The sequence below is a fragment of the Acipenser ruthenus genome, chromosome 4 (assembly GCF_902713425.1).
Source record: "Acipenser ruthenus chromosome 4, fAciRut3.2 maternal haplotype, whole genome shotgun sequence".
Lineage (NCBI taxonomy): Eukaryota > Metazoa > Chordata > Actinopteri > Acipenseriformes > Acipenseridae > Acipenser > Acipenser ruthenus.
In genome coordinates this window covers 82,051,681-82,066,251 of record NC_081192.1, presented here as the reverse complement: position 1 = coordinate 82,066,251, position 14,571 = coordinate 82,051,681, and the positions used below count along the sequence as shown (strand labels likewise).

The 14,571-nt window shown below is 38.2% G+C and overlaps 1 protein-coding gene across 8 annotated transcripts in view; it reads left to right on the top strand.

Moving 5' to 3' along the window:
• The window catches only part of LOC117400336 (FH1/FH2 domain-containing protein 3-like), a 284,731-nt gene that overhangs the window by 212,094 nt on the left and 58,066 nt on the right, over positions 1 to 14,571 (top strand). For 3 of the 8 annotated variants that reach the window (XM_059022942.1, XM_059022941.1, XM_059022940.1), the window contains 6 exons: positions 435 to 518; positions 1,686 to 2,114; positions 3,423 to 3,497; positions 5,126 to 5,254; positions 6,514 to 6,648; positions 9,014 to 9,064. In XM_059022942.1, the coding sequence (XP_058878925.1) occupies positions 435 to 518; positions 1,686 to 2,114; positions 3,423 to 3,497; positions 5,126 to 5,254; positions 6,514 to 6,648; positions 9,014 to 9,064 (903 nt within the window). The remainder of the gene's footprint in view (positions 1 to 434; positions 519 to 1,685; positions 2,115 to 3,422; positions 3,498 to 5,125; positions 5,255 to 6,513; positions 6,649 to 9,013; positions 9,065 to 14,571) is intronic. The other 5 variants (XM_059022944.1, XM_059022943.1, XM_059022947.1 and 2 more) reach the window with 3 other exon arrangements.

Sequence of the window (14,571 nt, the reverse complement as noted above, 5' to 3'; positions counted from 1 at the left end):
GTACTGCCGGAGCAGGATATAGACACCCACAATACTGTACAAGCCTGCTAAACACCAAACAATAATTCTATCCGTCTCCTATTCATGTGCATTTATATTATAATGCATATTTGACAGTCTACTATATGTATTAAAATGTAATTCTTTTTAAAACAAATATGGAATAAAGAAGCACAGTATATTCATTCTATCAGCGCAAGTCCAATATTATTGTTTTAATTTGAATAATAGTTCGATCATATTCCAGAGACACTCCGATCTGTTTCTCTGTCACATTATCCCCAGTCCCTCTGCTATGTATTCATGTCTTTGTCATTTTTTCCATGCCTGTTACATTTTTTCTGGGTGGTTTCTCTTTTCATGCTGTCTTGCACGGTTTCTGTCTCCCCTCCCTCCCCCTCCCCTCTCTTGGTCCCTCCCCCTTTTAATCACAGAGAGGAAGAGGAAGAACAACCAATCACAGAGCCCAATACTGAGGATGAGGGTGAGGAAGAGCCCTCTAGACAGGTCAAACACAGGTACTAGGATACAATGTACCTTAAAACCCACAGCCAAGTAGGCCAACCTGACCCTCCAACGCCCTAAACCTGCCAATCCCATTTACCCATCATCCTTCATTTTCCTTTTGTCTTTCCTCTTTCCTCTAAAATGTGCAAGAGTATCATCCGCAGGACATACCCTTTTGTATACCGATTTGTGTACTGTATCCTTCTTCATACTTTGTTCCCGTCTGTTTTAATATAAGCTCCTTTTCTAGCCTCGTTCCTCGTTTCCTTTATTTAAACTAATGGAAACATTTTCCATTTAGTCCTGCCTGCTATTTACCAAACCCCTGACCCACCCCCCCAAAGCACCACCATCTCACATTGATTTACTCTGGCATTTATCAAATGTGAACAGATGGAAAAAGCTTGTAAGCGTGTCAGAAACAGTATTGTTGTTATGCAACCAAACAGTGGTCACTATGTAGGAATGTATTATTGTGTATCAGCAGCAGAAACTGAACAGGACATAGTTCAAGACTGTTATATTTCAGAAAGGCACCTGGACCGCTTTTAATGCAGCAGTCTGACTACCTACAGATTTCGCCTGGAGCACTTCCAGGCACAGTTGCACAAGTTGCAAATGGCTTTCTCAAAATAGAATTAATTGTTAGAGCCCTTCAGCGTTCGTCATAAAAACCTCCCCACATGCACAAAGGGTCCAGTACCTTGACGTAAATGTCATGATTTTATATTTTGACACCTGTATCTTTTAATCAATGATCATGACAGATCATCATATTCAGGTCTGGGTCTGTTATGGAGTCCAGTTCTGCACAAAACAAAGATGGCAGAATAAAAGAAAACAAAAAAAAAAACTAATTGATTTCTGTATGATGCTTTAGTTCAATGGATCAGGCTGGTGGTGTTTGGTAATTCAGTAAAATAACTAATGCTCTAAGATCTCTCTTACAAATTGTATTCTATCTTGGGAATTTTCTGGTCTATGTAATAGACAAAATGCTTCATTTTACATGTTTATAATTTGTAGGTTGGTCAAAAAGAAATATGATCCTGATTTAGTTTTGTAAGTCTTCATTTATGTAAATCTACCTTAAAGCTTTGTTTCTCTATTTTACTATTGATGTCCTGATCCCACTCTTTTCCACCACCTTTCAACCCCTCCTTCATCTTCAATTTCAGTTTGGTTTCACAGTCTCCAGGGATAGACAACGTAGAACAAGCCAATAGCATTTGCTCTCCTAAATATGTAGCCAACTTCATACCAACTTCTAAAGAAGATAGGCCTCTCAACAACCCTACAGCAAAGAACTCTCGGACCTCCTCACCCAGGGCAACAGGCTCCACCGACCCTCCCAACTCCTCTCACCTGTCTGTGTCACCACCACCCTCCGTGCTTTCCTCATTGTTAGCCAATCGAAAGTTGCTGACAACCACTTCCAGAACTGGTTCCCAGGGTTCTTCAGCCAACATCACCCCGGCTGCGTCTCCAACTGTGGAGAAACTGCCCTACCTCCCTCATTCTCCCTTCCATCTTTTCTCTTACGACTTTGATGAACCTCCTCCCTCTACAGTCAAGGAAACAGAGGCTGAAGCAATGAGGTCCAACAGGTAGACACTAGAGTTAGCCACTTCCACTAAAATCTAAAAAACCCTTTAATCATGCCCCGTTTCAAGAAGAGCACAGGTGTTTGTTGTGCACAAATAACCACAACTTGATTTGCACTTAACACAGGTGTTGAACTAACTTTATGTGGCTGAGTAGATGTGGTTATAGAAGTGGCTTTTTAGTTGTAGTTCTTATACAAGGTCTTGCTACAGGTAGTACTCTCTTCTAATGGAATGCATTAGTTCTATTCTGGGGTTCACAAAAAAGCTGCCAAATATTAGTGGCGGGTGTCATTTTTTTTTTTATCCCAGCTGCTGGAAAGCTACATTTACCATTTTACAGTCTTGTGTGACCTCCTGTAGTTTATTGCTCATCTACCTTTCTTTCATTGTGGTTGTGCAGAACTTTCTAGTGAAAAGAAAAACAGAGGACTGTTTTAGCCTCCAAAGTACCAATAAAAATACAACAAATAAGAAAATAAACTTGTGCTTTTCATCTTGTGTTGTAGTTGGGCCAACTGACCTGACCATAACTTGCATTTACCAAGCTTGCCCCAGTAGAGCATTAGGGAATCACAGTTGTGTTTGTATCTCTTTTAGTCATCAAGCAAAAAAACAACAACACTCTTCTTGGCCAGAAATCAGACTGATTAAATTTCCTTTGGTCTTTTTTAAAATTTAAAGCAAACTGTGACAGAATTTGGATTTTGAAGTAACACTATGTATTTTTAACTTTCAGTTCCGCTTTTTAAGAGGCAGGCTTGGAAGGTTATTTCACTGTGTCCTCTCATATATTTGTTGAATTAGCTTACTAACAATGCATGCCGTAAGTTCCTTGTATGCATTGTCAGACATAACATTAACACTGCATTGTTTTGTTGTTAACTTGTGGTTTGCATTGCTTTAAAATGTCTATTGAAGCTTTCATGCTTTGGTTCAAAACCTCAGAGGCCCATCTTAGAAATTCTACATCAACCGCACATTCTCATTCTCAGCTAACAAAACTGTGGATTTCCTTGTTGATTTAGAAAGGAACAGTTATGTTTTATACAATGCCAGTGATCTGTGCCTTTTCATTTCTGAGTGGGGAAAGAGAGCCATAACTCTTGTATTCTAAAAGCCCCCTCTAAAAAGTAAGACACTTATTTCTAGATAAACAACTGATACCATTTTGGCACTGTGTAATTCCATTTTATAGGTCAGTTACATTTTTAAGCTTGGTGCTTCCAAAGACCTATTATCTTTCTCATTCCTTTACCCTGGTGTATTTTCCATGTCTCTGTTTCCTGTTCTCTCTGTCTCTACTTACAGTCAAGCAGATGCTACCTACTCAAGCAAATATTCAGATCCCAATGATCCCTATTATTCCAGGTACTCCTCCAGCAGGTAGGCTGACCTGTAAAATGTGGTCCTATAAAATGTTATGTTCCTAGTGGAACAACATGCAACAACGTAGGCTTTTAACCTCTTTCTATCCACATGCCTGATATGGTTTGGTCTTACAAAGCAATGGGCTGCCTTGTGCTTTAGCCTTTTGTTGACTGTTGCTAATCATTTGATCATCATAGTGCTTTAGGTTAAAACCAAAAAAATATACAGTAATAAGAGGCAACTAACTTTAACGAAATAAGATGAATTCAATATACAGTATGTAACACTGGTATGTACAAGCTTGCAATGCTTTCAGCTTAAATGTTTTAATATGCATTTAGTGTTTCAGGCAAACACTTTCATTTAAGGGGTATGTTCATCTTTTTTGTTTATAAATCACTGTAGCAAAAGTTCTGTGTGGGACAATTTTGAGGTCCTGCAGATTACAGCTGTGATCTTTGTGCAGTGTGTGGTGTTTAGGATGCTAGGACACTTATTCAATTTAGATCAAGCTCAATGGTAAAAGAAAAAATGTGCATGATTACATGGTGACCTTTCATTAGAATTCTTGGAAGAAAAACTTGGCAGCTCTTGCTCCAGAGCTAAAAAATATGAAGACACCTGCAGTAGCCCTTGCTGACCATCTGTCTCAGTATAACTACTGTATACTCACAGGGCTTTCATTGTTTGCTCTATGTTCCCTCACAGTAGGAGTTGCTTCTCACAGATGTAATAATAGAGGCGTATTCTATTACGTCAGTCCCTTCGATAATACATGTCTATTAACCTGAAATGTAGATAAAAAATGAATTGCACATACCGTCGGAAGATTAAACTATAACATTCAAGGCTGCAGGAGTAATATAGACAAGAGATGGATGATTGCCATTATAGAATACTGAATATTACAAGAGAAATACTGTATCAACCTAACAGTTGTAACGATAAATTACTTGGATTGAGTGTTTTTGACGGTGTTAATTCCTTTACATAGTGTATGATGGGTGGAAATAAAGTTGAAAATAGTTTTCTGAACCCTATATAGATGTTAAGCATATAATTTCCAGTTTCATACTGGAAGGAAGATGGACATCCCCAATGTCTGCAGCATTCATGAAACATGACTGGAAATATCAAAATATAACCCATCCATTTTATCTTCATCATAATTGACTATTCTTGGCTTCAATGTGTTCTTTAGCTTTCAGTAAAATTACAGGGGACAGCAAAGGCAAACATTGGAGGTTATTGTTGAAATATTCAACATGCTTTTTTAGTTACCAAATTAAATTTCCACAATTTCAGTTATTCGCAGCATAGTATGATCATGTCATTGGGTTCATCCTAATTTTGTTATTCTCCAGTGCGACAAATATTTTAGAAATACGGATTCCACAAAAATGTTTTCATGGTTTATGCACACCTCTTATTATAGCCTCCTTTAAAAAAAAGCCATATTTGTACCCTTGCTTGTTGTCACTGCCTGATGCTAGATACAGTGTTCAAATGTTTTTGTGTGTTGTGTTGCGGATGCTCTGTCGCCCTATGTTGTGTGCAGCATGCTGGCTTGAAGACTGACCATTATTCACCCTGTCCCTCTCTCTCTCTCTCTCTCTGTTCCTGCTTGCTCCTTCGCACCTCAGATACAACAGCTATGGCAGCAGCAGCCCTTACACCAGCAGCAGGACCTACTCCACACTGAGTGCCCCCACGACACCCACCTCCCACTATGGAACATCTGTGTCACCCTCCCCGGACTCCAAAACAGACAGGTGTGCTGAATGCAGCATTAATATGCAGGCAGCTTAGTAAGAGCAATTTGCAGAATTGGTGTGCAAGAGCTGTTTGTTAGAACTGTTTTCTCAGTAGCAGTATTCACAGTAGTATGACAGCACTACAGTACCTCTTCGGTAGGCTGGTAAGACAGGAAAGGGGACCAGAAACATTGGCCATATATTACAGCAGTTAAAGCCATCAGTGAAAGTACACACCATCTCAAATTACCTTATTAGTAGATGTCTCAAATGGGAGGCAAAGAAGTGTAGTCCCACGTGTCAAGGTATCAAAGCCCTCCAAGTTAGAACTTGTTCACTCTTATTAAAAGAAAAGCCTCCAAATCATATGAGTACTTCTACAGCATGCAGTATTTAAAGTATAATTGGTTGACTACATTCTTTCTGTTTTAAGGTTTCTTTACAGTTACACTGTACCTAATGCAATAACTATTAATTGTTAATGTACGAGAAAAGGCATTAAAGCCACATGGTATTCTGAACAGCACACATCCCTTATTTTAATTAAAACTCACTGAACTTCTGTATTCAATGAAAGCCTCAACAAAAACATAATGCCCACTGAACTGAAAACAGCTGTCATTTATTGCCATTGGTTAACTACATATCCTTTTTTAATTGTTGAATCCCAATGACCTAGTTTTAGGGTCTCCAGACCCCAAACTTTAGAAACTGTACAAGGCTCAAGAAAAACAAATTGAAAATACAGTTGACGAGACAGTTTAAAATATTCAAACCATTAACGTTTTTAGATGGTCCATGTGTGGAAACGTATTTGTTCTCTAGTGGAGGCTTGGCGATCTAAGCCAGATTTTTAGGAAGACTCCTAATGAAGAACGTATGTGAAGTGAACCTTTATCAAGCATCCAACAAGCATTAAATAGCTTGTGCTGTACTGTTACAGGTACTGTTTAGCCTAGATCCCTCTTTACTCCTAGTAAAACAATCACTCCAGGCCCATCTTCCAAACTATGCCACATTCTAATCTACATCCAGGAAAGTGAAACAAAATTTCTATTGTCCTCATAACATATTAGCCTCACAAGAAGTAGCTATCTTCTGTCTTCACCTTTGCAGGTTCACTGTCCTATTAAAATGAATTGTGATTGGCTAAATTGTTTTGATGCCAAAGGCAAAAAAACCTCAAGTCAACAAAATGCTTTTGAAATCAAACATTTAGCTATTCATTACCGTAGTATACAGCGGTACTGATTTCCTACCTTTTGATTGATTCACAGACCGGTGCTGGGCGGGCTGCTCACTTCCTCTTACCGACAGCACCAGGAGTCCCTAGCGGCTGAGCGAGAGAGAAGGCGACAGGAGAGAGAGGAGAGGTTACTGCGGATAGAGCGGGAAGAGAGGAACAAATTCAAGTAGGTTACTGAGGCACGCCTAGTGCTATGACCATGATAAAGGACATAGAGTACATACATTTTTAATTAACCAAAAAGAAAAAAAACAAAAACTTTTGAAGAGTTTGTGACCGTGGATAGATGTAACACAAGCATGTGTTTGTGGTCAGATGAGACCAAGATAGAGCTTTTTGGGCAAAACTCAAAGTGCTATGTGTGGCGCAAACCTAACACTGCCCATGCCTCAAGACACACCATCCCTACAGTGAAGTATGGTGGTGGCAGCATCATGCTGTGGGGATGCTTCTCATCAGCAGGGACTGGGCATCTTGTTAAAATTGAAGGAAGAATGGATGGAGCAAAATACAGGGAAATACTGCAAGAGAACCTGCTTCAGTCCGCTAAAAAACTGAAGCTTGGGAGGAAATTCACCTTTCAGCAGGACAATGATCCCAAGCACAAGGCCAAAGCAACATTGGAGTGGCTCAAGAACAAAAAGGTGAATGTCCTACAGTGGCCCAGTCAAAGTCCTGATCTCAATCCCATTGAGAATCTGTGGCACTATTTGAAAATTGCGGTCCACAAGTGTCGTCCAACCAACCTGAACAACCTGGAGCAAATTTGCCAAGAAGAATGGGCAAAAATCACTCCGACACTGTGTGCAAAGCTGGTACATACTTACCCCAAAAGACTTAAAGCTGTTATTGCAGCGAAAGGTGGCTCTACCAAATATTAATGTGTGGGGGTTGAATACTTATGCAAGCAAGATATTTCAGTTTTTTATTTTTCTTAAAAATATTTCCCAACATAAAACCAATGTCACCTTACAATAATTGATTTTGAGTTTCAGTGTTTTAAAATAAAACTAGAACAGAACGAAATTTCAATGTACCATTTGTAATTCAGTAATATGAGAGAATTGGTCAGGGGTCTGAATACTTTTGCAAGGCACTGTATATATATATATATATATATATATATATATATATATATATATATATATATATATATATATATATATATATTGGCACCACACAATAATTGTCCAGGGGGTTTGAGAAGGTATCAGTAGGTGTCACTTGTTTTCAGAACAGCCACATGATATTGGTTATCATATATAGCCACCGTGTTTGGGGGAATCCTATCCAGTTCAAATTATATTTAATTAAATCTTGATTTTTTGATGTGATTGCCATGGGCTCTTGAACAATCTGGTGAATAATACCTGCTAAAATGAAAACAGCTGGCACTTATTGTCATTGGTTTAATACATATCCTTATTTAATTGTTGAATCCCAATGACCTAGTTTTAGGGCCCCTAGCCCCCAACCTTTAAATACTGTAGCAACAAAAAGAGGCCCTCTCCTGATATCTTGAAGCAATGTCAGTAAAGTTTCAGCAAAGATACATTGATAGTATGTCTTGCCTGAGATTTATTGTACATTGACTTGGTTCCAGAAAAGAAAGAAGAGCAAGAAACATATACTGTAGGTCCATAAATGTAAGCACGTATAAACAGTGGAATATTATTATTATTATTATTTATTTCTTAGCAGACGCCCTTATCCAGGGCGACTTACAATTGTTACAAGATATCACATTATACATTATTTCACATTATACAGATATCACATTGTTTTTACATACAATTCCCCATTTATACAGTTGGGTTTTTACTGGAGCAATCTAGGTAAAGTACCTTGCTCAAGGGTACAACAGCAGTGTCCCCCACTGGGGATTGAACCCACAACCCTCCGGTCAAGAGTCCAGAGCCCTAACCACTACTCCACACTGCTGCCCATGGTAAATGTTTTATGTGACGGAAAACTGTCAGAACATCACTTAAATGGGTTCTGCAAGACCCCAAACTATACAGTATTATTATTATTATTATTATTATTATTATTATTATTATTATTATTATTATTATTTGTTTATTTAGCAGACGCCTTTATCCAAGGCGACTTACAGAGACTCGGGTGTGTGAACTATGCATCAGCTGCAGAGTCACTTACAATTACGTCTCACCCGAAAGACGGAAAACAAGGAGGTTAAGTAACTTGCTCAGGGTCACACAATGAGTCAGTGGCTGAGCCGGGATTTGAACCGGGGACCTTCTGGTTACAAGCCCTTTTCTTTAACCACTGGACCACACAGCCTCCTGTGTGGTCCAGTGGTTAAAGCGTGTTAAGTAACAGTAATTATTAGTAATTATTAAGCACAATAACATCTGAATACATTGTGAAATTGCTATGTAGACAGTATCATGGTAAACTATAGTGGAATCCACATAATTGAGTATATTTTAATTAATAAGTAATACTTACACACACACACACATTATTATATATATATATATTTTTAATCATTTCTCTTTTTGTTTTAGTCGGGACTATATGGACAAGAGGGAGGAGCAGAAACATGCCAGAGAGGAGAGGTTTGTGTTTATATTGTGGTGTTAATTTGTAATATATTATACTTTTTTCATCTTTAATAATAGAGGAGTATACATTGTGGGGCTTAGATGGTAACGAGAAAATATTTATAGATAGAACACATACTGAACAAGGGACAAAGCCTAGAGTTGGACACATTGATGGTTACTGTGTTGCCCCATACATAACCAATATATGTATATTCTTTAACATATTTCTCTTTGATATGTTTTAGTAAATGCATACATACTCCCATTTTGTTCATTATCTTAATATTTCTGGAGACTTCTATCAAGAACAGCTATCCTGAACCTTAAATAGATTAAACTAATAGGCAAACTCTAGATATTTAACAGTTATAATAAATAAATACAAAAATCTAGTGGTTTGGTTGGCTTTTTAAATGTCTTTAGAAACATTACTTATAATATTATTCTTAAAGTAGTCCTGCAACATGTATAAAGATACATAATTGTTGGTCAGCTGTGGATTCACTTACAGCATTTTTGGGGAGTGGGTGGCATTAGCTGTATTGTCATGTATCTTACATAAACATATGCTACCCACAAGTCAGTAAAGACAACAGCTAAATGTCTGTAATGGTCTGGGTGAGACCACCCTTGACTATAATACCCAAATGGGAGCATTATCTCTTTAATAGAGGTGGCGTGGAGCCAGCAGCAATGTCAAATACTACAAACACCTCTCATTCATGTGCTAGAACAAGACACAGAATCAATGAGAGCATGTGTACAGATCAAGGACGCAAGCATCAATGTGAGCAGGGAGTTATGAACTCAGACTTGTCTTTGATGACCACTATGCATGAGATGGTTCCTGGCAGGTGGTTCGTGGAATGATACTTTTATTATGGGCCTGCAGCTAATTCCGCAAACATTCATTATGACTAAAGCAAGAGCTCTCCCGCGCCCCGTCCCCCCCCAGTACCCAAGTACCAATGTAAATAAGAACCTATTCTCAGCTTATCCAGCCTGGTTGAATACAGGATTTGAAAGGTTACAAGAGGGACTTATCAAATTAGAAGGATTTTGAAGTGTAGCCCATACTGAATAGCACAAATCAGACTAAGAAAAAAAAAGTATTCCATGGTATTGATGCATGTATATAAAATATTGTATCTCATGCTTTATAGCATTTGTGCCAAAACATTCTTCTGGCTGAGGAATGTTATGTTTTCTACTCTATGGCAAGCCAAATTATTATTTAGAGATATCTCAAATTATATTTTAAGATATCTTGAAATATTTAGAGATCTCTGTAAAACATTTTGAGATATCTCAAATTGAATTACATTGTTTTTAAGATATCTAAAATTAATTTTATGATATCTGTAAATCAATTAGAGATCTGTAAATGAAATGAAAATGTAAAGATATCTAAACTTGATTTACAGATATATTTAAATAATATGGAAACCATGTGGATTTTTCTAGCATGGTACACCAAACTGTCATTTAGAGATATCTTAAAATGAGGGTTTTAAAGATATCTAAATCATTTGAAGATATCTCGAAATTACTTCGTGTTCATGTATAGATATCTCTAAATAGATAGGAAGTCCATTCAAAACATAGAGCATTTTCACAGGAAGTTATTTAGAGATATCTTCAAATTACTTCCTGTTCATTTCGAGATATCTCTAAATCAGGGGTCGGCAACCTCAACGTAATCAGGGACCACTGTGGCGGCCCACAAAATGGCTTGTGGGCTGTATCTATTCCCATTTAACATTACATATGGTTATTAAATTGTACATTTTGCTCCCAGCAAGGGAAAAAAAATACATTTCTCTTAACAAATTAAAACAAACAAAAATGCCTGCATATACCTTCATAAAAAAACAAAACAAAACGTCACCATTGTCTCTGGTAAAAAGTGCTTGAAATTACCAGTCAGTGTAAAAACTGAGCACCCTTGCTCTACATAGGTGACTGAAAGTCAGGGGTTAAGTGTATTACTCACAGCACAGCAGAGTTAGGCTTCCAGATTTGCATCATTCAGTCTTCTCCTGTACTTGGATTTAAGGACATTTACTGTGGAAAAAGTGGCTTCGCACAGGTAGGTTGACCCAACCAAAATGCCACAACAGGTGCTCAGAATATCTGATTTGGCAGTGTCACCAGAGTTTTGCGGTGAAAGTAAGTCATTTTCAATGCTGGCGATTCAATGGCATTAGCTCCTCCAACCTTCTCACATTCTTGACAGCAAAGAGAAGGGATTTTTGAGGAGAGCGAATGGCGGAACCATTCTGTCAATATCCTGGAAATACTGTGAAAACTTAGTCTGAAGCTCTTTCAGCCATGCCACATGGCGCTCGTTGTCAGACTTGCCATCATCAGCCTTCATCAGCTGGAAGTGGGTATAGTCAGACTCTGCCAGGTGATCAATAAACAAGTCAATTTTCTGGCGAAAGTGTCTGGCATGTTTGGCCATATCAGAGATTGTTTTCTCCTTTCCTTGCAGTGACACATTCAGTTCGTTCAAGTGCCCTGTAATTTCCTTCGGAAAGTACAAATCCCTCAGCTAAACATCGTTTTCCAGGTCTGAGAACCTGCCAAATTTCAGTTTTTCTTTTAAAAATCTCTTTTTGGCAACAGAGTTATAAATCTCCTCAGTACATTCCCCCAGCTGAGCCAACGTACCTCGACGTGAAAAATGATTTCCATATACTGTGCGTCAACCTCGTACAAAAATTCACGAAACTGCCGGTGATTTGTTAGCTGATGCACGGATTAGATTCACTACTTTTGTTCACCTAGTCCATGCAGTCTCGCAATGAGTCAGAACGCCTCATTTGCGCACACAAACTCTCCTGATGGATAATGCAATGAAAAAAACAAAGCCGAAAATCAGATTGTAGAGCCCGTCATTGCTGCAGCATCATTTGTTGTACAGAGGCGAGTTTTTGCAGATCAAGATCGAACCTTGCCACAACTTGAAGGAAGGCATAAAAAATGTCCTTACCTCTTGTGTGGTCTTTCAATGGGTGCAGGGCAAGTAGCTCCTCTTTAATTCCCCGTCTTTTGTCACATACCTCACCCAAATGCACAGTTGTGTTATGTCTGTTATGTCCATCGATTCATCCAAAGCAACACTGAATGACAGGCACTCGTGAAGTTCATCTTTCAGCTGCTTCTCCAAGTCCTCGGCCATTTCCCTTATACGTGATGCAACTGTTTTCGCGCTGATAGGGATGTTTTTTGCCATCTGACAGATTTTGTCTTTTTCTTTAGTTTGGAGACTTTCCAAAATTACCTCCACACATGTAACTATGCAGTCTTTAACAATGTTTCCAATCAATCTTTTTTACTTGCAAGAATCCAACTCGTTTTGTAGCTTGCAAAGGCTGTTAGCTCCAGTTCTGACATGAATCGTCTCAAGCCTGTTTTTTGTTTCTGGTGGCATTGTTCCAGTCGCTCGACTTCCACTTTGCGACTATCATGGCCAATCGGAAATTTATTGGAAAAGTCCCCATGAACATTTTTTAAATGTCTTTTCACATTATATGTCTTGCAAATCACAAACTCGTTACACAATAAGCACATAGGTTTGTCATTGATTTCCACAAAACAAAAATCAATTTCCTAATTGGGTTGAAATGCAGTTTCCTCTGGAAATGTTTCTTACTAGCCTGGACTTTTTGGGTTGTGGCTCTTCCGTTGATGCATCCTCGCCATTGGTTCTAGTACTTGCAGTGGCACTCAAACTGCTATTGCCACTTGTGTCAGGGGTTGTAGTAGTTGATTTTTTTCGAAAGATAAATTTGTCAATTTTATTTAATTTGGCCAACTTCACCTCTGTCGTTCCGCTGGCTCAGCACTTTGCATACAGTTACTACATAAGCATTGATTACATACTTCCACGTGACGTTGGCTGCGTGCCTTGGAACTGTTGCCTAGAAAACACTGACAGACTGCGTGCGGTGTGAGAAAATCACTCCAGCAACAACAACACAGAAGCTGGCTGCGCAAGTACCGAGGCGGCGGATCTAATTAATGTTTTTTTTAAATGTAATACATTGATAAAGAAACTGAAACTAAGAAACTCTAAATAATTTAGAGATACCTTTAAATGAACAGGAAGTCATTTAGAGATATCGTCAAATGATTCAGAGTAGGGGTTTTCAACCTTTTTTGAAACTGAATGGCACAATAGTTGCAATAAAATGGACAATAATCTGATTAACACATTTCTTTTCCTCCCCATTTATTTAATAAATAATTTATGTTACAATAGTGTGGGTGACAAACTGCTGGTTTAGGACAGAATAACAAACAGTAGGCTTAATTCTTAAAACTTTTAACTACAAGTATTTGGATGCACAGAATTATAGTATTTAGTAATCTCTTTGGAAACAGTCGTATTCGCTTTCTATTCGGCAAAGCCAACATAATAATTATCCAAAGGGTTAAGTGGTTAAAGAAATGGGCTTATTACCAGGAGGTTCACCCCCAAGACTCTCTGTAAGTCGCTTTGGATAAAAGCGTCTGCTAAATGACTAAATAATATTAATAATAATTAGTATTCAATTATACAACAAGTTGAAAACAGCAAAGTTCATGAACAGCACAGAGAGCTTTCCATAGGCACAATCACCAGACACCTGCTTCACCCACCCTAATGGAAATCCTGTCCACTCAATCGAAATCATGCATGCCTAAGTATGGAACGTGATATATTCTGTATTTTTAAAAAAAATGTTATCTGCAGTTGGCTTTGAGCTGTAACCAAAAATGTAATATTTATGCACAGTGGTTTAGAGATACTATATAATACTGTTAAAAAAATCATTTCATTTTTATTTATGCACTTGTGAGTCATCCTGCATACCCTCTATGACCCTTATAAGTACCCCCGGTTGAAAACCCCTGATTTAGAGATATCTTTAAAACCCTCATTTTAGATATCTCTAAATGACAGTTTGGCATACCATGCTAGCAAAAGCCACATGGTTTCTGTATTATTTAAAGATATCTTTAAATTAGGGTCACCCGTCCCTAATTGGGCGGGACAGGCCCGAAATGTAAAGATCAAGTCCCGGGCTTAATGCCTACAGGATGGCATTTGTCCCAAATTCGTAGACACAGTGCAATCTTACAGTTTAGTGCCACAGTCAAACCATAGCATATCTGTTTATAGCGCATCATAGCACCGCCCCTGCCGTATTATTTTGCAATTCCTTATACTCGCTCGCCAGTTAAAACAATAAAAACAATTATGTATATATCCAGGTGTGCCCCCAAAAATCTTTCACATGGTAGGCATGACTGAACCACACCGACATCTCATTTCATGCGATAACGACTCTTTTCAACATGCTGCAAAGTGTTTCAGTCAGTGCTGCATTTCTGTCTGAGTTTTTCCCTTTTTAAAAATGAAAAAAAAAACGGTGCGATGTCATCGAGACAGAAAGAACAACTTCAGTGACAGCCAAATAGTCCACAACAATTAAAGTTACAAATAAACCTATTTGAAATACAGGCTTAAA